Source organism: Oryzias latipes, chromosome 16 (assembly GCF_053564925.1).
Source record: "Oryzias latipes strain Hd-rR chromosome 16, Olatipes_Hd-rR_3.1".
In the NCBI taxonomy this organism is placed as follows: Eukaryota; Metazoa; Chordata; class Actinopteri; order Beloniformes; family Adrianichthyidae; genus Oryzias; species Oryzias latipes.
In genome coordinates, this window is record NC_136252.1 from 3,684,628 (window position 1) to 3,708,407 (window position 23,780).

A 23,780-nucleotide genomic window follows, 5' to 3' on the forward strand; every position below is an offset into this window, starting at 1 on the left:
AAGAAAACAGGAGGAGCTAAAAGCTTTTCTCTTGACATTAATTTAACCCCTAAAGACAAGTTAGTGTTTCTTTCATTTTGCAGCTGTTAAATTAAATATGAAAGCCCAATATCAACATAATGTCAAAACAAAAAAATGAGGCTGCTTGTTTATTCCTGTTCAAAAGAGTTAAATGTTGGTGTTTGCAGACAGATTCAGAAAAGATTCACAAACATCCTGAAACACCAAAAAGGTTTGAGGTTTTATGTTTAATGTTTGAACTAAATAATTAGTTAGAAAGCCAAATACTCATCTACTTTCATACAATCATCATATGAGTTTCATAGTCATTTCACAAAATAAATGCACAATGAGCGTACAGTTATTTCCTGCAGTGAAATGCCCTCACCATAAGGGGGTGCTGCAGCTCCCTCACCACTCCCACCTCCATCCCACTGACACAGTTTGCATGATGCAAACTCTTTCAGGTCTCCAACAACACATCTGAATTATGTTACAAGGGAACCTGCAGCATCATTTGATTCTTTAGACTCAAACTGGAATCGCAATCGAGGCCAAAACATTGAAATATCATGTGTGTCTATCCGGGAGTAGGTAATGCAGATCAAATCTGAAACAAAGACGCCATTTGACCTTTGACAAACTGCAAACTTTTAGTTATAGATGTCTCCTTAAACTGTGGTGTAGTGGTTAGCAATCTTGCCTCACAGCGAGAAGCCCTGGGTTTGAGTCCTGTCTCCTGCCACACTTAAAAACACACTTTAGAGGTTAATTGATTCGGTGAGCATGTGGGTGCAGCAGACTAGCTGTGTGTGTACCACACAGCTGTCCCCCAACAGTAGCTGGGATAGGCCCCAGCAGCCCGTGACCTCTAAAGGGATTCAGCAGTTTAAGAAAATGGATGGAGTGCATGGTGGTTTCTTGTGCTTTATGTTTCTTTTAAATCGATTGAAACCCCATTTACACTTTATAATAATGATGTATTTGTGTGAAGTGTAAAATTGATGTCAGCATAAAATGGAATTTAGTAGAACCTAAAAGAGAGCAGAGGCAGGAGAGTTTTTAAATGAGCGGAATGAGATGTCATATCCACTGAAACTATGGACCTAAACATGCTGAGGGGACTAATGAATCCAAACAGGACGCATTGAAGTGATTACTACATAGAGCCTGGAGTAAACCTGACTTCAGAGGAACAAGAGCAACTTACTGAAAATGTGCAATTCATTTCCAAAGACGATTTAAAGAACAAAATCCAAATCACTTTATTGGAATAGCTTTTACACGTTTGGCTGCATGCCTGCGAGCGAATCCTTTCCGGTCAGCTGAAGACATTTCTGTCTGTTTCAGGAGTAGAAAAAAGGCAGATTGTGAAACTTTTGCTCTGCCACGCTGAAATCTAGATAAATCGAATAGTGTACGCAGGTTGAATTATGGGGAAAAAAAACAATTATCCTGTATGGCAAACTAAGAAAATAGGGGGGAAAAAGATCAATAAAATAGATATAAGACATTTTTCTAAAATCTTCCAGCAGTCAATCAAATCCCTATAAATAAAGAAAAAAATTAAATAAAATACACAATCAGTCAAAGGTTATTTAGCTGAAACTTTTGCCTTCAAAAAGTATATTCAACTTCTTTGAAAAACACTAAGGCGTCACCTTTTAGCCACTTGTCAGGAACAAAATTTGATTAGAGATTAATTTCTCCGTAATGACTGAAGCTGCTACCAGCTACTTAACCTATCCAGAAACACTCTGATGCTCTTTCACTTAAGTACATCATCATAAATTAAACTTCGGGATGCATTTTTTAACTTAACTCCTCTGAAACAGCGCTTTTTCCTCCAACCTGACCAATGTTCCAGCTCAGATCCACATTCAGGATAGTTTCGACTGGCACATCCACCATCGATTTTTTACCACTTTGCCCTTCATCATCTGTGTCTGAGAGACAATTTGCTCTTCAAAAGTAAAACACTTCTTCCCTATATTGAACCAGACTGGCTGACCTGACTGAGCTTCTTCTAAACTACGTTTTTAGCCATGAAACATGAAACTCACATGAAAGGCAATTTTTAAAACAATCCAAACAGTTGAATGAGAAAAGGATCATTATTTTTACCAGGTGGTGAAATAAGGCCCCTTTTTTACCCCGCTGTGGAAAATGTAAAAGGATCAGGCAGCATGTAATTCGTTTTTTTCTTTTTAATGACACTTTAAGCTTTAGTCTTTGGCTTTACTGATAGTCTTTCCAGAGATAACGGGATCCATGGCTTTCTTCCTGAAAAAACTGGTTTCTGGCTGTGGAAATGGTCAGTGGTGTCAGGAGGACGGACTCTTGAATGCATCAGTTCATGACTTTGTAACCACGGTTGCCACTAACATTAGATAATAACACAGCACAAGCAGCAACAACGATTCAAACCACAATTTCTACATATCACACATCTTCTTATGGTAACCAAATTTAACGAATAGTAAAAGTGCCTTACAGTCCCAATCCGATCATCGATTGTAAAAGCAATACCAGTGGTCTTTTAATTATGGCCCGCAGCACTCACAGAGTGCAAGGACCATATTGTAACTGCTACGAGGGTCGAACACTCAAAAAGGCCAAAACGTCAAAAAACCGCGTCAAAACGCCAAAAAATGGGGTCAAAAGTCGCCCAAAGCACACAACGACACGACAATAGTGTAACGCAACAAAAATACACACACACACGCACAACACCAACGCAAAAACGTAAAAATTGTAGTCGCAAAAATGACGACAAACACACAAAAAGCCCCAAAAAGCCCTCAAAAGACAGGTATAAAGCCCAAAAGACATGCCCATCCTATAGTAAAAGACAGGCCGCATTGAAATACATAGGCCACCTGACTGCAAAAACTTCTATATTGTTTCTGCTTCGTTTCATTATTCTTTTTCTTCTTCTTTCTAACGGATCCGTTGATCGAAAATTTGACCCCCGCCACATACCCGAAAACTCACCAAAATTGGCACACATCTGGGATAAATTGAAAATGAATTTTCGGCAAAGAGAACATCACCCCCCCCACGTCGATGACATCACGGCGAGCGTTCCCGTAAAAAAAATGAATGGGCCGAAAATCGCTTATGGGGCCAAAAAAAAATATTTAGTAACGGATACAAACGAAAACTCCTCCTAGGGATTTTTAGCGATTTTTTTGAAACTTCTCGGGCATCAATGGCAAGCAACTGTGGACAAAATGTTGGAATTAGAAGTTGTAGAATTTGAAACGCGTGCGCGTGGCGAATTCGCAACCGTCGCCATTTTAGCTAGCTCGCACATATTTTATCGGAATAGCCTGAAACTGAAATATGCGATTCCCTGGCCCATACTGAAAAAAATGATGTCACATACGACAAAATCGATAAAGGAATGTGGCCGTGGTAAACAAAAAACGATCGCAAAAAAAAGTGCTGACTCGGCTAAAAAAAAAAATTTCGGATTTTTTTTTAAGAATCGGCTAGCGAAATCCAGATAACTTTGTCGGGTATATCCAAAAAAAGTTTTGAAATCATTACGTGATGGCGACACGACCCACGGTTTGGCGGCCATTTTGTGCCAAAATCTGCCATTTTGAGTTTTTCGCGTTTTTACACAATATAGAAAAATGAACTTTTTTTCGAGCGATTTTCACGAAATTTGACTCGCACGTCCGTAGCATAAGTCTACAATTACCTCTGGAGTTTCGTCGACCTTTGACCTCGGGAAAAGGCGGCCATCTTGAATTTTCTATAAAAAACACCTTTGCCACTGGATTCAAACGTAAACTTGTCGTTGGAATTTTCATCGATCGTCTCGAAACTTTTTGGGCATCAATGGCAAGCTACTGTGGAAAAAATGTTGGAATTACAAGTTGTAGATTTTGAACGGCGTGCGCGTGGCAAGCTAGCAAAGTGGCACACTGTTATAACTCCCATGCATTTCAATACAAAACAGTGAAAATTGAATGCATGCATTCATGCCTGAAACTGAATACATTGAAAAAGACTGGATATGGACATATAAGGAATGTGGGCGTGGTTAGCATAAAACCACTGTTGCTAAGGACGACAAAAAGTTTACTTTTACCGATTTGTCCGAAACTGACGTCAATCAGTTCGTCTTCTCTAAATAACCAAAACATAAAATGGTTGCTATGGAGATAAAATAAACAGAAAATCCACCATTTTGGAAAAAGTAGGTTTTTTATCAACTTATGACATATAGCTTTCACCAATGGAGGAATGTGTTTTTCTGAGTCAGTAAATGATGATGATCGCTATGCTAGCAATTTTAGCCACATTAGCATAGCTAGCATAGTTAGCATAATTAGCATTTTAGGCAATGTGTTTTTGTGAGTCAGTTGATGGTGCTGATCGCTATGCTAGCAATTTTAGCCACATTAGCATAGCTAGCATAGTTAGCATAATTAGCATTTTAGGCAATGTGTTTTTCTGAGTCAGTTGATGATGCTGATCGATATGCTAGCAATTTTAGCCACATTAGCATAGCTAGCATAGTTAGCATAATTAGCATTTTAGGTAATGTGTTTTTCTGAGTCAGTTGATGATGCTGATCGCAATGCTAGCACTTTTAGCCACATTAGCATAGCTAGCATAGTTAGCATAATTAGCATATGCAGTTTTGACTAGCCATTATCAAAAGTGGGCGGTGAGGGCGGTGAGGGCGGTGGTGCTTAGAGTTGGGCGTGGAAGGCGGGTTGCGTCTGCGGGCCATACAACGCCGCTTGCGGCTTTAATTCTTCTTGTTATGATTATTACCCCTTTAGCCAAAATCCAAAAACATGTCATTTTCTAGGACATAATTTCTGCAGAGCGGCAGGAGTTCATTAGTAATTCCCTTCTGAGTTTTGGGCAGGAGTAAGCCCGCCCCTACTTCTTGTCATCCATCGGTTTCCACTCTCTCCCACTAGCTTACAGCCTCTCCCACCCCGACCTATCATTACTGGTCCAACAGAAATGGTGAGCTATACTGGAGCTTTACAGCTGTGCAGTCTAGGCCAGGGGTGTCAAACTCATTTTCACCGAGGGCCACATCAGCATAGCGGCTGTCCTCAAAGGGCCAGATATAACTTATAAATGTAACTAAATGTAATGACAAATAAATGTTACGACTCCTTAATGTTAAATAACTCATTATTTATGTATTATAAATTTTTGAAGTGACAATTACAGTTGCATAGGAAACATATGTTTGCTTGTTACTCTAGCATAAATACTTTTACATTTGATTCTGTCAGGTTAGTTATATGGACAGTGTTTAAGTCCTAATGTATAGCTGCCCAATCTGATATTTCAAGTCTAATTCCCCATAGATATGAATAATTACACATCAATTTTTACTTTTTTTAAGAAATTAAAAACTTCTTTGCCCTCGCGGGCCGCATAAAATGACATGGAGGGCCACATTTGGCCCGCAGGCCTTGAGTTTGACGCATGTGGTGTAGAGCCAGATGCCAGCTTGGAAGATGAAAATGAAGAAGTACATGGATCTGTTTATCTGCAAGTGGATGATCAGAATGGAGCGGAGCAGGGAGCTACAAATAGTATACATCCCAAATACAAGCTTTTCCCATCAGCTTGTTTTCGTCTGTTCCTGATTCACACTTATTTAAAAAAAGACATATTCAGAAATAGAATTTTATCGTTAATTTTCTTTATATATGTCCTCCATCATTAGAAAAATGCCACAAGAACATGTTAAAAACAACATTTTCACTGGACCGGGACTTTAATGACCTGTGAAGAAACGTCTGTATCCCTTGTGCTATCCTAGGCACTTTAACATTGGGAGTTGGGTCATCTAGACCCACTAGACAGTGCTCTGAACCGTTTTCTTCAATGATTTGTGATCTTCACTGGTGTCCATGGATTACATGAAATCTTTCCACCTTCATCCACCTTTGTCATGGTAGGGAGAACACGTCAATGGAAGGGTGGGGTCATCTAAGATAGCACAAGGATGTCCAGGGTTAAGGATGTCCAGAAAATCCTCCTGACAAATCCCCAAAGACCTCAGAATCCAGACCGTGTGACCTGCTCTTAATGCTGGCAGCAAATGGAGAGAGCCAGAATGTCACTGACAATTTCAGTGCAAGGCCCCGGACTGTATGGAGGAGACGCTTCAACACTGACACACAGACAGTCTTTCTAAGTCCTTGTCAAATATGAATAGATAAAATTGTTCAAACATGCACTTGATAGAATTGTAAATTCCAGATTTTCTTGATTTCTGGCTTTGCAGGAGAACAAAGGTGCTTTATGTTTTACCTTAATGCTAAATAAATAAAAGTCATTTAAACCTTTAAAGGAGTTGATTATTGCAGTAAAAATGTGGTTAGTATGGTGCTAGTCCATTTTATGCGACTTAATATAGGCTTTGGATGATGGTGCATGCAAATAACCTTGCTTTGATAAACGCTAAGTTCTCTGTTTAAAGCAGCAATACTCAGTATTTTTTAATATTAGCTGTAAGTCAGATTGTGACAAATGGGGTAAGAGGCTTAGACCAATTATAGGAAATCATTGAGAAACAATTGCCATTCTGTCAGAGATTTCATTTAAAACTTGGACTCATTATTTGTGTCTAATTTTTTTGGCCTGTATCTCTGCACGCCTCATTATAGACCCTGGATCCAGACCCAGCTGATCAGAGCAGACAATAAAGGAGAACAGAAAGGAATTATCCTCGCTTAGGACTGCAGAGAACCGGCTTTCACCATGAACTGATGAGTTTTACTTGAGGAAAACGAGTTTTTTAGACATGATAGAAAACGACCAAGAAAAGACTAGTAAAAATCAAGGTTTACTTATAAAACGAATTTGAAATAACTGTTGACTAAACACCTGAGATACATTTTTCCTTTAATTAATCAAGTTAATCCGCAATAAAAGCCTCGTTTCCTCTGAGCAATACAGTACGATCCAGTACAGTCTTTAGAGTAATTCCATTATAAAATAGACTAATAAAGCCGGACCAAACTGTACCATTTTTGGGCCCCCGTTGGTTGTAGGTCCATAGAAAAATGGATTGGCCTGGTTAGGTGGAGATACTGTTGCCACATGATAAAACATGTCAATTGGTGGAAGGTCATTGCGGCAAATAAAAAAGGCCAAACCTGTTTTCCTCTTCGCCGCTCTCAATTTTCTTTCAAACAAAATTACTTTAATTTACCAAAAGCCAAGCGGAAGAAAAGAGCTGCTGGATGACCCCCATTGTTGTTGTTGACAGCTTAGCTTTTGCTTTAGTCGCACTATTATGACTCAAAGGTGTATAATCGGTCTACACCCCGTATGTGCCATGACGGACCACCTTTGAGTGGAAACTCACACCTGAACTGTCTGGACCATTCCATACTGGAGCGTACCATACCGGAGCTTACTATACCGGAGCGTATAATACCGGAGCGTACAATACCGGAGCGTACCATACTGGAACGTACCATACCGGAAGGTACCATACCGGAACGTACCGTACCGGAGGGTACCATACCGGAACATACTGTACGGGAACGTACCGTACCGGAGCTTACCATACCGGAGCGTACCATACCGGAACGTACCATACCGGAGGGTAACATACCGGAACGTACCATACCGGAGCGTACCATACCGGAGGGTAACATACCGGAACGTACCATACCGGAGCGTACCATACTTGACTGTACCATACCAGAACGTACCATACCGGAGCGTACCATACCGGAGCATACCATACCGGAACGTACCTTACCGGAACGTACCATACCGGAACGTACCATACCGGAGCGTACCATACCGGAGCATACCATACCAGAGCGTACCATACCGGAGCATACCATACCGGAACGTACCTTACCAGAACGTACCATACCGGAACATACCATACCGGAGCGTACCATAACGGAACGTAGCATACCGGAATGTACCATACCGGAGGGTACCATACCGGAGCGTACAGTTCAGTAGAGACAAGGCTAAAATGTCCTTTCAGAACCCAACCACACATTGCAGATGGAAGCCCTGCTGGAGCTTCCTTACTAAATTTTCAAATTAGAGGGAATTTTCCTCTTCACTGTCAGCTCTTGTTTGATCAGTATGTAAATTACATTAAAAAAAAAACCTTCAATGTAATCAGTTGCTCATTTACATAATTAATGCATGGTGTCAATCTGGCCTCTCTGGAATGATCTGGACTCAATTTGAATGTAATAATTTTGGAAATGAATTGGATTAAAATGTAATTTCAGCTCGGTAGAAAGCTTTTGCCTTTTGTGTATTATCTGGAAACAATCTCGGTTGTCAACAAGTGACTTGTAAGTAAATTGAGTTGAATAGGACATTTATTGGTCGCTGGTCACCAGCTCAGCCGGTCTGCCTTGCGAGATTGTTACTCAAGTCTACTGTTGAATCACACCAAATAAGACCTGAGGCTTTCTGCTTGACACTGAGCATCAAAGGTTAAATTAGAGTAGGATTAAACCACCAGATGGTGACTACAAGGTAAACAATGTTTTCAGTTTTGTGAAACCTAACTATGTTTACTTACAACTTCAAATCAGCAGGTTGGTAAATCGTAAGGACCAATCTTACAGCATATTAAGAAGCACCTTTATAAAGATGAAAATCTGCCTGTTGCAACACATAATTTTTAAATATGTAGGTTGAACTGTTACACAATTTATGCTCAGTGTATATTTCACAGTAATTTGTAATCACTTGGGTCGCATTGATCGTGAGGTAATTGGAAAGGAATCACCCCAAAACTGTGAAATGTGACGCTGGAACTTTGTGCTCGCAGTACGATCGTGTACATTTCAAGAGATTAGAAACCAAAATGGTGAAGCAAACTTGATCAAAGAATGATGCAGGTTCTATGTCCCATGACATAAAGTTCATGTTATTCTTTAGTGAAGTCATGAAAGATCGTGAAAGATTAGTCATGTTACTTGACAAGAAAATCTGCATTTGATCTAATCAGAACAGAATTATGGCAACAATGCAAAAATCTAAAATAAAATGACTCAGTAGGGTGAGGTTATTATATACATCTGCTTCTTACCCCTCCTTTTCGAGCAATGTCCTAGGATTTTGAAGACAAGGCCGCTATTACTCCATTTTAAATACAAGAGGGTTTAGAATTAAAAAAACATCTCATTTTCACAGAATATTTACTTTCTAAAGCAACTATTACTTCAGCTATGTTCCATTAAGATATGGAGCAGCTGTCAAATCATTTTTTTTGCAGTACAGTTTTTTTGGTATGTTGAGGCTTTTAAAATACAAAACAAAAAACCCAAAAAACTAATGTAACAACAACCTTGTCTTGTCTCCACCCTTAATTAACCACAAACTTATTTACAGTATACATGTGTAGAAATGTTGCATACGAAAAAAAATCTGACAGATCCCTGTATAGCACCATCCATCCATCCATCCATCCATCCATCCATCCATCCATCCATCCATCCATCCATCCATCCATCCATCCATCCATCCATCCATCCATCATCCATCCATCCATCCATCCATCCATCCATCCATCCATCCATCCATCCATCCATCCATCCATCCATCCATCCATCCATCCATCCATCCATCCATCCATCCATCCATACATACATACATACATACATACCCACACACACTTACATTTACACCTATAGGGACAGTTTAGAGTTATCAGTTCCTATGAAGCATGCCTTTGGATTGCAGGAGGAAGCCTGAGTGCTCAGAGAAAACCCACATATACACGTTATACAACACAATAAACATAATACCAAACCACTGAAACACTGGAGATACTGGGGACGTTCACTTCATCAGGCTTTAAAAGTTTGTTGCAGTTACTGCAGAGAGTCGCAAGCGAACTAGACCGCACGGTTGCAGCAGGGTCTGGATACGAATGATGTGGTGGACAATCACAATAAAGTATATACCGGATTCAAGTGTTTTACTTTCTTTAACAACTGTTACTCTGCATCATTGATCTACTTAAACATTCATAAACATTAGAACTATGTTTCTATTTTATAACATAATTTTGACCATTAATATGTTTTTTCAAATACAGACCAGTAATGTGTCTTTATTTGTCGTGTAACCACTCTGTTGAGTGCAGCCTGTTCAAATCCTGCTTTTACTGACTCCCTTCTTTCTTTGTGTTTCTTCCCTTTGGCTTCCAGACAGCTCAGACGGTCCTGGTGGTGGTGGTGGTGTTCTGCCTGTCTTGGCTGCCTCACCATGTTGTTCACCTCTGGGCTGAGTTCGGGACCTTCCCCCTCAACCAGGCCTCCTTTGTGCTACGCGTGGCCGCCCACTGCTTGGCGTACAGCAACTCATCGGTCAACCCTGTCATCTACGCATTCCTGTCGGAGAACTTCAGAAAGGCTTACAAGCAGGTGTTCAAATGCCAGACTGGTGCCAGCAACTCCCCGCTTAATGACATCAAAGAGATCCGCAGTAAAGCAGACACGGCCGCCTCAACTAATTGCACTAATGTTTGATTCTGCTTTTGGTGCCAGGGAAAGGAATTTTGCCACCTGTGGCATTGAATCTCACTATGAGTCATGGTGAAGGGGTCCTCATGAAGGGTGGTGGGAATTGTTGATCTTGGCAAGCATGGGAGACCATATTATTCCATTAAAGTTTGAGCATAAAGTACCTGGGCAGGAAGCAGCTCAGCCACCAAAGCTGCAGGACATGAGTCCTTTCAGAACAAAAGCCTTTGGTTTCTGAAGCTCAGGTAAACAGATTGTTGTATACAGTTGTTTTAAAGACAAATATTTACACATCACTGGTGTATCCTGGTGTATTTACAATGTCAGTTCAATAGTGCAAGTGTTAATCGAGCTACTGTCGTATTATATTGGCTCACATTATCACCCAGAGCTGTCAATCCTTTTGGGTTCTTTTGGCTGCCTGGGAAAACAGTGTCACCATGAGCTCCGATCCAGTGGGGGCTGGACAATGTAACTTCATGTCTGCACCACAAACGATAATCAGAAGAGGTTTTGAGCTTTTTATGTACAGCCTAATGTTAAACTATGTCTTCAGTGCACAGTGTAGAAGGATTAAACGCTAAAATAGAACATGAAAAAGAACAATGAAAGAGACGTAATGCAGAGAACATCTGGTGTTCAGAGAGAACAGACTCAACTGAACGTCAGCTGGTTGTAAGAAACAAAAGCAAAAGACTCTTTTTGTCCGACACAAACCCAAAGTTTCGATTTTGTTCGTTTATAGGACCCAGAGAACCGATTATTGACATCATGAAGTTCTCTGTGCTTTTTGGGGTTCACAACACAGCCAGCCTGTTCTCAGGTCTGTGATTGGTCCTGTGGCACAAACATTGATTGTTTAATCCTTGTGCTATCCTATAGGTTCAAGATGATCATTGACGTGTTCTCCCTACCATGACAAAGGTGGATAAAGGTGGAAAGATTTCATGTAATCCATGGACACCAGTGAAGATCACAAATCATTAAAGAAAAAAGGTTCGGCGCACTGTCTAGTGGGTCTAGATGACCCAACTCCAAATGTTAAAGTGCCAAGGATAGCACAAGGGATAAGATGGAACTGGACTGAGCGAGTGTGACGTTGTCCATAGAAAATGCCTTACTTCTGGCTCCGGCGAAATGAAACTTGAATAACTTGTGATAAAGAGAAAAGGAAAAAATAAGGATTGGCAAAAAGATGTCTAAAAAAGGTATTAGAGCAAGAATTGTTATTTTGACAAATTAATGATTAATATCTGTTTATTTCTTAATAGAAGTCTATGAGATTTTGGCTTCTTGGAACCAGCAGGTACTTCTTATTTGGAACGTGAGGGAGAAGGGGTCACTCAGTCCAGTTCCCATATACAGTCAACAAGCACACCTCTGCAGGCAGGCCGAATACCAGGACAGAAGCAGAGAGATCACAGTAACCAAAAAATCCAGATTCTGGGCTTACATAGACTCTAGAACAGACTGAAGAATGTGCTGGGAATTGTAGTGTTTTAGTTACACTATGACACCAACAAATAAAATCCAAATAGTTTACGTTCATTCTCAACAAAATTCATAAACTACATTTGAATGACATGTTAATCCATCTTATTCACAGGTAGAATTCTTAGAAGCTGCATTAATAAAACATCCAACACTACGAACCATAAAGACAACTAAGCTACTGTGTAAGTGTGTAAAATATTAACTAACTTTTATACAACCATCCTTTTTTGGTTTGTTTTTACCAAACTCATTAAAAATAAAACAGCTCCATCGTATTTACAACCCTTCAGAAGACTGACTTTAGATTTGGATGTAAATACTTGGAGCTTAGATGAGGATATGCACACACGCCTGTGAAAGCCTCCTTCTTTGCTTTGATGCTTTGTCGGCAGTTATTGGACGTTGTTGTGCTGTTTGACTGAGCCAGGCTCTTGAATGTAAGTGAAACATTTGCTTCACAGCACATCTTTACCTCAGCACAGCAACAATGAGGTCATTCTTAAAAAAGAGGAAAGAAGAAACGACATATCTTAAACCTAAAGTCGCGATCTTTCACTGTTTTTTCTGTTTCTCTAAAAAGGTCTGGAGGGCCGTGTTGTGAAATAAGCAGGACTTCGCACGAAGAGAGCATTTGTAGTTTCCTAAGTGATGTGAAGTGCGCATGTCGCATGTGAATGAAGTGTATATGTTGAAAGTGTCATGTGTGCTTTGACTCTTGCAAATCTGCAGTAAAAGCTTTCAACAAAAATGCTGAGTAGACTCATTTATTCTTACTAAACCCACATTTTCCTTTTTACCAGAAAAGCAGCCGACAGGATAAATATCAGAGCACATGATAACACTACTTTATTCAGCACACTCATCTTTGCAGTCAGTGAGGTTGTCTTCTTGAGTACATAACTTAGGCCGTGCAGATGGTCCAACAAACGGACAGACGGCTGCATTTATGTCTTTCTGTGGGGTTCAGAGAAGCTCACTGATGTAAAGTCACCAATCCCCTTCAGAGACACTGCTAACAAATTAGAAAATGACCCAATCTACTGTGACATGTATGGATTAATATGACCATGCTGTTCAGTTGTTAAAGTGCCCTCCGATCATCTTTTGATCGATTGCTAAAGCATTCCTACCGATGGCAACTCTAACATTTTTCATAAGGATATACTTGGCAGCAGTGGCTCAGGTGGTTGAGCATCTGAGCCACTGTAATGACCGAAGGATCGGCGGTTTGATCCCCACCCCCACCAGCCAACTGCCGTTGTGTCCTTGGGCAAAACACTTCACCCTCCCTCCCTCCAGTGTGGCTCCACTGGCGTGTGAATGTCCCGGTAGAGACGTACTGGCAGCCATGCCTCTGTCAGTCTACTCCATCACATCGCATCACAGGGAGGTTTAAATCTTCTTTCTGTGTGGCGTTTGCATGTTCTCCCTGTGCATGCGAGGGTTTTCTATGGCCACTTCAACTTCCTCCCACAGTCCAAAAGCATGCTTCAAAGGTGACTTGGCACCTTTAAATTGCTCGTAGAGGTGAGTGTGTGGTCCTGCAACATAGTGGCAACCGGTTCAGGGTGAACCCTGCATTGACCCAACAGTAGCTGGGTTGGCTCCAGCAACCCTTTAACCCCTAAAGGGATAAGCGTGTTCAGAAAATTGAAGAATGTAACATTCTGCTAGTTTAAATTTATACTTAAACCCTTACGGACGCTTGTTAAAACAAAATTTAAGGTATAGGTTTTTCTTTCAAAGTGACAAAGGACCATAATATGATCTGAGATCTGAGCCTTTGTTACATTTAGACACAACCCAAACAGTATTTTTTAACGAAAGACCAACTCCAATGAAAATTGTGTTTTTGGTGTTTTTAACATGTTCATGTCACAATTATGTCATGATGAAGGACATATTTATAAAATAATTTAAGCTTAAAGTCCCCCTGTGACATTGTTTTAATAAAAGCTTTCCCAGTGCTGTTTTAATTATGATGATGACATTTTTATTCAAAATCCCACAACCTAAATGTCTTAAAAAGCCTATTTTCATGTCTATCTGAAGCCTCTATTTCCACAATCTCCTGAGTGGCCATGTAGAGGAGAAATTTGCCCCCCCCCCCCATATTCTTTTTTTTCTATTTTTACCCTCTCTGGTTACTGCGAGACAGTAAGCCTTCAAACAGAGAGGGAACACAAGTGTGGAAAACACATTTGGGACTTTAATTTTAAGTTTCATTGTAAAAACGTGCGGCAAACAACAAAATCCAGCCTTGGACGCACTTAAATTGCATTAAATGCAGCAATGGGCCATCTTCTCTTATGCTACACCTGAGCCTTTGCACGCTGGACGGGGCAGATCAGGGAGTTTGTGAAAAGCACAGACATTTTATTTATTTATCTAAATTGTTACGACTCAGGAGCAGATGGTAGAAAGCCGCTGGAAAAATATTGTAGTTGTGGTGCAGCAACTGGAATGGACGGGCCAAAGTCTCCCTGCTCTGCTCCATTCCAATGCATCCCCTTGCTGACAAATAGATCCATGTACGTCTTTGTTTTCCTCATCCGAGCCCACGTCTGGCTCAGAACTGCACGTCTGGATAGCTCACCTGTTTCTCCTCATTTATGCTGTACCAGTAATGCTAGCTTGGGGTTGTGAGGGGCTATTAGCAGGAGAGAATGTAAACAAAGGGAAATGGGATACGAGCGGAGGCTCACAGATCCTCACGGAGGCCAACAGTCCATAAACCAGGAGACTTTCCAATGGACTCCTACTGCTCTGCAGAAACTATGTCTTAAAAAAATATCCCAAGCTGTTGGCTCAGGCTTATTAAAAACCCCTGGGAATGATTTTGCGATAAATCAAAACATAGTTGGAGTGGAACCCGATTTAGTCTGTGCTTTGACCAAATGTAAGACATGTTAACATGTTTTCTTACTTTATTTACTGTACTTTTTCTCACAGAAGCACAAACAAACATTTATTTATTCATTGAACCCACCTAATAGACTAGCTATCCTAGCCTATCCTAGCTACTGGCTGACAGAGGCATGGTACAGAAGAAAAGAAACAAACAAATCACAAAATCAAGAGAAACTCTCACACTACTCCCTCTCTCCCCCCAAAGGTCAGATTTCTGTTTTTCTAGAACAGAGGGTTAGGCGGAAGGCTAATTGAAGAAAACGCTCTTTTGAACCCACAAAATGTTGATTTGTGTGCACAAAAAGCTAATATGTAACCACAAAAAGCTAATTTTTGATCACAAAATGATCATTTATGACCTCACAGAATTCTACTTTAAGGTCACAAATTATTAATTTGAGGGGACACATTTTGATTCTGTGTGTCCAGGGTTCTTTATAATCATCTCTGCACTCGTTTGTATGGCTCTTGCAGAAATCCAATGATGATGGTTTTTTTTGGATGTTCATTTCTAAAATAGGATTGTCTCTGTAGCACCATAAAGCTATAAAAAGGAAACGTGCCATGTTCCCACCCCCCTCCCAGTTTGGCTTTTGCTGAACGCACCAGCGGTCTGATGGGATTTCCTGTCAACACACCAACTGAAATAAAAACACAAAATCTGAGCCATAAGTGCCTGTTTTCTCACGGCGCCATAAAAGAGCATAACTGCTGCCAATAATGTGACAAACACTCAGGTTTACTCTGCTTTTTATATCAGACTTATTAGTTTATAAGAAATCACTTTTGGACGTATTGAAAGAAGAAACTAACAGTTAACAAAACTTGTCTAAAAAACTTTTACAATGATTTACTAAGAACACAGACTTTATTTTAGGTATCAGAGAAACGTCTGAGTGTTTCTGTGGGAACTGGAGTTCGTGTTATTCTGTGGAGAATTGATGAGGTCAGACGATGGTGGTGTGAGGAAAGGCCTGGCTCCACTTCCTCCCAGATGTGTCCAGAGGGCTGAGGTCAGGGCCATGCTGAACTGTGTGAACTGCTGAACTGGCCTCACTCAGATGCATCTATAAATAACTAAAGAGCTTTTCTCAAGCTGTTTCGTCAAGGTTTGAAGTGTGCTGTTGTCCAGAACTGGTGTTTGTGCACAGGGAATCACATAAGGTCATCCGTTAATTCTCTGAGCTCACGACTGCCCATTTTGTTTTCACAAATGAGCATTTTTGTTATTTTTTTTCCTATTGCTCACATTGTTTTATTGTAAAGCTGTTTTTTTGGATCTAGATAACAGCTTTTGTGATTTGATGCTATTCATCATGGTGAAATATGTGTGCGCTCTGCTATTCCTGATACCAAATATGACATAATAAACAGGTCTGGTTGGGTTGCCCTTAGAGTTTCTGGAACCAAATATCTTTTTCATTATATAAAGGAAAAAATAAATCTGAATTGACCTTCTGCGGGGATTTCTGAGAGTCCAAATTGGAATCATTTCCAACGTACAGGCTCAGTGAAGTCTGACATTTATGGTTCTGAGATAAACAGTTTAAAATCTCTCAGGAAAAAGTGTCCTCAAGATTAATTTGACTCATTTGATGACTTTCCATTTCTGACCTTTTGCCGTTCGCATTTGTCAGTCGTTTGAGATGTAGCCTGAAAGGAGAACAGGGAAGAAACGACAGAGTACAGGTGTCGTCCGGGGCTCAACTGTTCAGAGCTACAGAAAGTGTGAAGGAAGCGGTGAGGAGGTGAGTGGAGTGGAGTGGGAAGTGAGAATTGTCTGGAGTCATGTGGGACGAAAGAGCAGCGGCAGGAGTTAAAGGCAAAGCGATGGTGGTGAGATGAGTCAGTTATGTTGTGTGGGGAGATTAAACGCACAGACAGGTGGCAGAGACGCCATTCTCATCCCGCCGCAGCCACAAAACGCAGCATAAAAACACAAGGTGTGGATGGCGTATCCAATGAAGACAACAAAGCAGAGCATCAGCCTGTAGGATGCATCAACCCTTCCTGGTGAGGGAGTTGTCATCTGACAGAGAGGTTCTTTCATCTTCACATCCTTCTGTCAGTCTCTGTTTTGAGGTGAGACGAGAGAGAAAATATCCAGGAAGAAAAAGGATCTTGTACACTTTTTTTTAACCAATCTGCAGTCAAAATGCATCTGTTCTGTGTGTCAACCTTAATTATTGCATCCAGACAATTTCAAAGAGACAAATATGTAAGTCTGTATACAAGCCCTTTCCCAAAAATTATAAATTCATGTTCCAGTAAATAAAAGAACCAAAAAAAGAAACAAAAAAACAGGATTTCCGAAAATTTGAATTCAATGAAGAAACCAGGATTTACTTCTCAGTTCGTCCAAAAAAATAACATCAACTTATTCAAAATAAAGTCTTCTCAGATTGACATGTCCATCTTAAATACTTCTATTGTATGAGCCGGGTACTGCTGCAAGATGAAACCTGCGTCTCCATCCAGATCCACAGCAGAAGGAAACATGAAGGCCTGTGGAACATTCTGGTAGACTGCAGCAGTGATTCTGGACATTAAACCCCAAATCTTTACAGACTGGAGATTTCCCTCTGGACCTCAAGCAAAATGTTTTCTGCTCCTTACCAGTCTTCCTCCAAACCCTCCAACCTTGATTTCCAATTGTAAGGTACACTTTCCTTTCATCAGAAAACCACTGGAAACAGTTCAGTCCTTCTTCTCCTTGGCCCAGTTAAGATGTTTCCTCCATTGGTCCAGGTTTAGAAGTTTCTTGACCTGAAACACCAGACAGCTGGACTCCATCTCCTGAATGCGTCTGAATGTGCAAACCGGGCAGATTCTCAAATTTTAAAGTCCTGTTTTTGTAAGTTTTATGAGCTGAAACTCCAATTTATGTAAAAAATAAACAAATAAATACTAGAAATCAGTCGGCCCTGAATAAATATTCTATGAAGGTTTCATTTTTTATGGAATTCTTCCCCTGTCCCTCCCCACACACACTAAATGTAACAAAGAAATAAAAAATAATAAAGTAACAAAAAGAGGTTTATACAAATGTACACTCTGGTTTTTCAAAGATTCATAACCTCTTTTTGTGATAGTAAAACCTGTCCAACACAAAAGGCCTTCAGCTCTCATCTGTTTGCCCAGCTGTTGGACAGAACAAGTTAAATAATACATAATAAAAGGAATTATGAAAATCAATAAACTTTTTATGATTTTCTAATTTTGGAAAGTATCTAAATAAAATAACACCCTCACTTTCACTATTGATTCAAACTTTTCATTTTTTTATTGTGTCTTTTAAATATGGACTCAAATCTAATATTTTCAGAGTAAAGGTTTTCTAATCCTCATTGAAAAGTAAAAAGTGTAAATCGAGGGTTGACAACCAGGCAACTGATCCTTAAACACATTTTTATGATGAAAAACAGAAGTTGAAAGGACGTCAAGCCAATGAAAGGAAGAGCTGAGGGTCGAACATCATGCAATCGAATGAACCTGCTGACAGTTTGTGCCTAATTTTAATGATGTCATAGGGTCTTTGGAGCTCACAGTACAGTAAAGCTACTTCATTGATTTCTTTTCTTTCCATTCTGTTCTTAGAGGCTTTCTCAGAGTTCAGAGCCAAACCAATGTCCGTATCCTCTATAAGGATTTATTGAGGCTAATTAAAAGTCATTTTGCACACGTCTGTTATTTGTGGTGGAGCTTCAGTAACAGCATACATGCTGAAAAAGTAATGACATTCACGAAGGGCTTCCTGAAAGTACTAAAACCAGGGACTGAAAGAAATATTCTTTCTATGCAAATCTAGTTTCTTTTTTTTGTTTTTGCTCCTTTCAGATATTGACAACTCAATTTAATGCAACACAGAAGTCTGCAAGTCATTATGCAACCCTTCAGCTCTTCGGGACACAGACAGTTTCAGAGAATACTTTAGTGAGAAAAAAGCAATTCAGCCTCATGGCTTAAAATGTAAATTTGTGTTTTGCTGCTTGTTGTCTAATTTCTGAGGAGATCCAAATAAATCGGACAGGCTTCGCAGATGCCGCCTCACGTTTTGAGTTGAGCAGCCACAACAGGAAGTCTGACTGAGGAATAACCTTCACGCTTTCTCTGTCGCTGACGGCTGGCGCTCGCTCTTTCAATGGGTTAATCGGGTCTGAAATGAACATCACTAATAGAATTATGTCAACGTGACAATTTCTGAAAAGACTGCATCATTTGAGACAGAATACTTTGATCAGTTGCTGCTTTTTTGCATCTAGCTGATGAAAACCTCTTTGAAACTTTTGGCGAGAGCTCTCGGTGAAGATCTTTGAAGGACCTTGTCTATGAAGGTTCTCATTCCTCCGGGTGACATTTTGAAGGGAAGTCATAGCAACTGGAATTTTTTTTTATTTGAATTTGAAATGGTTTATTTCAAACAATTAAGTAGAAATAATACACAACAGCAATATAATCATCAGTTATACATTCATACAGTAAGTAATCATACTTAGGATAATTAGACATTAATAAATATTGCTTGAAAGGGAGTGGAAGGAAGCGACCTTATATAATCCCACCCCGTTATACTATAACCATTTTATTACATGATTTATCAATATCCGGTTCCCAGTTTTTATCAGACAGAATTAAAAATCATGAGATATCGATAAAGCACATGACAAAGATGAATTACTTAAGTATTACGTCAAAAATAACTATTTTAGAAATCAACATGGCAAATCCAGCATCTGAAATATATGCAGATTATGTTACTTATAAAAGCCATTCATATGAATAAAACATAATACTATATCAGTAAAGTAGACACAACACTGTTTCAGGAATTTTCATAGCAAAATTTCATCATGTATCAAAAGATAAAAACATGTGCAAAATTATGCTACATTAGGAAAGATTTTTGAATCAATTTATCGATTTTTGGAGAAAGTGAAGTAATATCATTAAAAGTCAATCAATTTAACAATTTTCAATAAGTGATTAATCATTTGTTTTACTTTTTTTAATATTTTTTTTGTATTTTTTTTATTTTATTTTTTTTATAATAAAGTAATGCTGTAGGGGAAAAGTAAAAAGGGTCCATAACTGTCGATTGTCCAAGGTTGGTATTTCTTCTTTTACTGATAAAAGCCGTTCTTCTGGGTTCAAAACAGAGTTTATAGTTCTCTTCGATGTTATGTCTGCAGACATTAGATTCAGGTCCATATCCTTCTTCAGCTGAAATCAGCGACGGTGAAAGTTGAGGTCAAGTTGTCTGCAGGTCAGAACTCTGCTGTTATTCAGGTTACGTAAAGTGATGAATCCACGTGTCATATTTCTTGAAATTATTTGGCTCTTTGATTTATTGCTCCATGTTGTTTCAGACGACCGTGGTCAAACTCTTTTCAAAGTCCTTCATGGTGCTCACAACCAGAACCTTGGATCGGTCCTCTGGACCGAGCGGTTTGACATAAATCCTGCAGCCTTTAACCCAAGTGTTCTCAATCTGCTCACGCTTCCTGAGAAGCCGTGCATGTTTTGAGATTCCAGCATTCCTTCTGGTCAGATGGTCGTTCAGATAAGCAGCCGAACCTTTCAGGTGTTTCCTTTGGGTCATCAAAGCTAGCTTGTGTTTGTGATTCACAAACCTGATGAGGATCGCTGGTTTATCCGTCTCCTTTCTCCTGGGGAGCAGGTGGCAGGTCTCGATGGTATTGAGATCCAGGGAAATCCCTTTAGATGTGAGAAATGAATGTATTTGCTGCTCCAAAGACTCTGCACCGATCGCCGTATTAGCACTGCTAGCTACGCTAGCGCTAGCATTAGCAGTGCTAGCTCCAGCTGCATTCAGCTTCGCTTGAGGCTTGATCGGTAATCCAGTGAGAATGACATTATTCATCCTTACTTGCTGATCCACATCGTCCAGTCTTTTCTCCAGAATCTCGACCCGGTTTTCTCGCTGCTTGTTTTGAGCCCGAAATCTTCGGAACTCTTCCATCATTTCCCAAAGTGGCGTTAGCTTAGCCGACACTTGTTCCATAAAACTTTTCAGCGTTTCTTGAATAATGTCAAGAGTCTTTTTGAGGTCTTCGTATTCCTGGGGTTTCTTCGAGGGCATTGTCAGCTCTCTTTTTTGGGGAAAATCAACCTTTTAAGTAATTTGAAGATAGTTGTATTCGCAGAGAGGCACGCCACGCGTCCTGCTGTGTAACCCGGAACCAGACAGAATCAAACAGGAATGAAAATCTTCTTTCTTAAAACATTTCTCCATCCAGGAGCTTCATCAGTCTGAGTGGTGCAGGACTCAGTCCACGTTTGTGTCCTCACACCCACAATCCTAAAAATGGATGTATCATTGAAGTCCCACTTCCATCATCTTTTGATCTACTGTAAAAGCCTCCCCAGTGCTCTTTTAATTATGATCCAAAAACCAGTGTCGTTTCTGGGACATGGTTTCTTCAGAGTGGCAGGAGTTCATTGGAAACTCACCTCTGAGTTTTGGGCAGTTCTGTTGGAGCACAGTGAGCCTACTTTCAGTTCCCATCAGTTCCACTGTTTTTCTCTGACCCTCTTTCAAACCATCTGTCAATAATCTGTACGTTCTGGTCTTCAGATGAGCGTCTTTTGTCTTTTAAGTGGGATTAAACCACTAGAACTGGTTCCGAGGTGCTGTTTCTTCTGGTGGTACATCCTCTTGAGTAATGGCTGTTCATGACCTTAAAAGAAAACATTGTCATTTTTTTCTAATTTTAAAGTCTTGCGTTGAGATGGCACACAAGCTGCTTAATCTATACCCCACAAGAGGATAAAGCCCCCCCCCACACACACAAAACAACCAAACTTAATAACTTATGCAAAACCATATTTCCAAGCACACACAGTGTATTCCATTTTGACCTGAATTATTTTCCAATAGATGTGGAAGAAGGCTGGATTCAAAAGGCCATCTTCTTCTTTTCTTTCTTTTTTTTTAGACAAACTGAGTTCATTGAAAGTTTTTTGAAAGTTCTACATTCTGCTTCCATCCAGGCTTTCTGAGTCGTGGCTTTTTTCTGCATGTCAGCCCCTGCCATAAATGTTGGGATGTCTGAATTTAAAGCACATCGCCCGGGACATCTTTAGAACGAAAATGCAAATGAAGCATTCGAGTGAAAGCAGAGTGTTTGGATGAAGCGTCAAGGTTAGGGAACATAATGAAATGATTTAAACATAAAGCGCCCACTTCCTGCTGCTTCACCTGCTTGTTTCAGGCTTTTCTGTCAGCTGATATACTTCTCAAAAAAGATTTCATCTCTCTTCAAAGTTTCTGTTTGACAATAAAAATCTCATTTTGCTGTGTTTCCAACATAAATTTCCTATCTGCATCTAAACCCAAAGATTTAAGCTTCAAACTAAAACATTTGTGTGCGGCTCAGTAATATCCTCTCCATCATTTTTGATGCAGTGCCTTCAGGGGCAGCAATGCGGTTCCATTCCAAGCTGGAACTCTATCATGCTGCTGTTTTCTGCACAAAAATATCACACATGAAAGAAAAGTAAAGAAAAATATCAGACTTCAGCCAAAATGTGCTGGAAAGTTGTGAAAGAACCACAAAAAATGTCAAGCGCCTTCTATTGTTCTCTGAGATTTTTATTGAGCTGCTCCTTTAATTGCCCCTTTGAAGGCAAAGTCTTATTATGCTGCATAATTGATGTATCAATTAAATGTCGAAGTTTCTCAGTTCATTCATATTTCTCTAAGTAAAAGTTTTTTTTTTACCATCAGTGTTGTGGAACATTTTGTTAATAGCTAAAAAATTGCAGCTTAACTTCGAATTAAGAAAACAAAAGTTGTTTTTCAGTAGAGAAATCTAAGTTAGCGATCCATTCCAATGTTTTTGAAAGTCTTTCTCTCAAATCTTCCTTTCAATGCTGTTCTTTGTTGAGAACTGAAATCCTCTGGTTTTTTTGGGTTACCAGTTATTATTCATGCTGTTTTTTTACCCACCACTTTTTTCTTACAGTCTTTGTTGATTTACTGGTAAAACGAGATCAGTGCAGTCTCATGTAGCTCTGCTTTGTTTCCTCTGTCAACATACCATGATCCAAGAGCAGTGGTAGCTTTGGCCTTTAGTAAACACAGCCATTACCCTTCTGTGCAATTTTCCTGTTGGACCTCAGTGCAGCCTTTGACACTATCGACCACAGTATTTTACTCCATAGATTAGAGCAGGACATAGGGATCAGAGGATCTGCTCTCCAGTGGTTTAAATCCTATCTGTCTGATAGGTATCAGTTCGTTAATGTAAATGGCCATTCCTCTCAGTGCACTCGAGTCAACTATGGAGTCCCACAGGGCTCAGTCTTGGGACCGATCCTGTTTACGCTTTATATGTTACCCCTAGGAAACATAATCAGGAAACACAGCATTAATTTTCATTGTTATGCCGACGATACGCAGTTGTATTTATCCATGAAGCCTGACCAGAATGACCAGATAGAGAAACTGAACGCCTGCATCAGTGACATCAAGACCTGGATGACAATTAATTACCTCCTCTTGAACCCAGAAAAAACTGAGGTCATTATACTTGGTCCTAAAAACCTCAGAGATACTCTGTCTGCTCAGATAGTCTCCGTGGATGGCATAAGTATAGCCCCCAATTCCACAGTTAGAAACCTTGGGGTTTTACTTGACCAGGATTTATCATTTAAGGCTCACATATCTCAGGCATGTAGAACTGCCTTTTTTCACCTGCGGAATATTGCTAAGATCAGAAATATACTTTCTAAGAGTGATGCTGAAAAACTCATCCATGCATTTGTTACGTCGAGGCTGGATTACTGTAACTCCTTGTTAGCAGCGTGTCCTAAGAGTTCCTTAAGAAGTCTCCAGCTTGTTCA

At 39.9% G+C, this 23,780-nt stretch overlaps 1 protein-coding gene across 2 annotated transcripts in view; it reads left to right on the forward strand.

Annotated features, from left to right (window-relative positions):
* Nucleotides 1-12,753, forward strand: part of galr1a (galanin receptor 1a) — a 32,107-nt gene extending 19,354 nt beyond the window's left edge. The window contains exon 4 of one of the 2 annotated variants that reach the window (XM_020701864.3): nt 10,197-10,332. Coding sequence is in view for 1 of the 2 variants with exons in the window: in XM_004086657.5 (XP_004086705.1) it covers nt 10,197-10,517 (321 nt within the window). In the remaining variant the exon portion in view is untranslated. Of the gene's footprint in view, nt 1-10,196 lie in introns of both variants that reach the window. The other variant, XM_004086657.5, reaches the window with a different exon arrangement.
* Nucleotides 12,754-23,780: the final 11,027 nt, after the last annotated feature.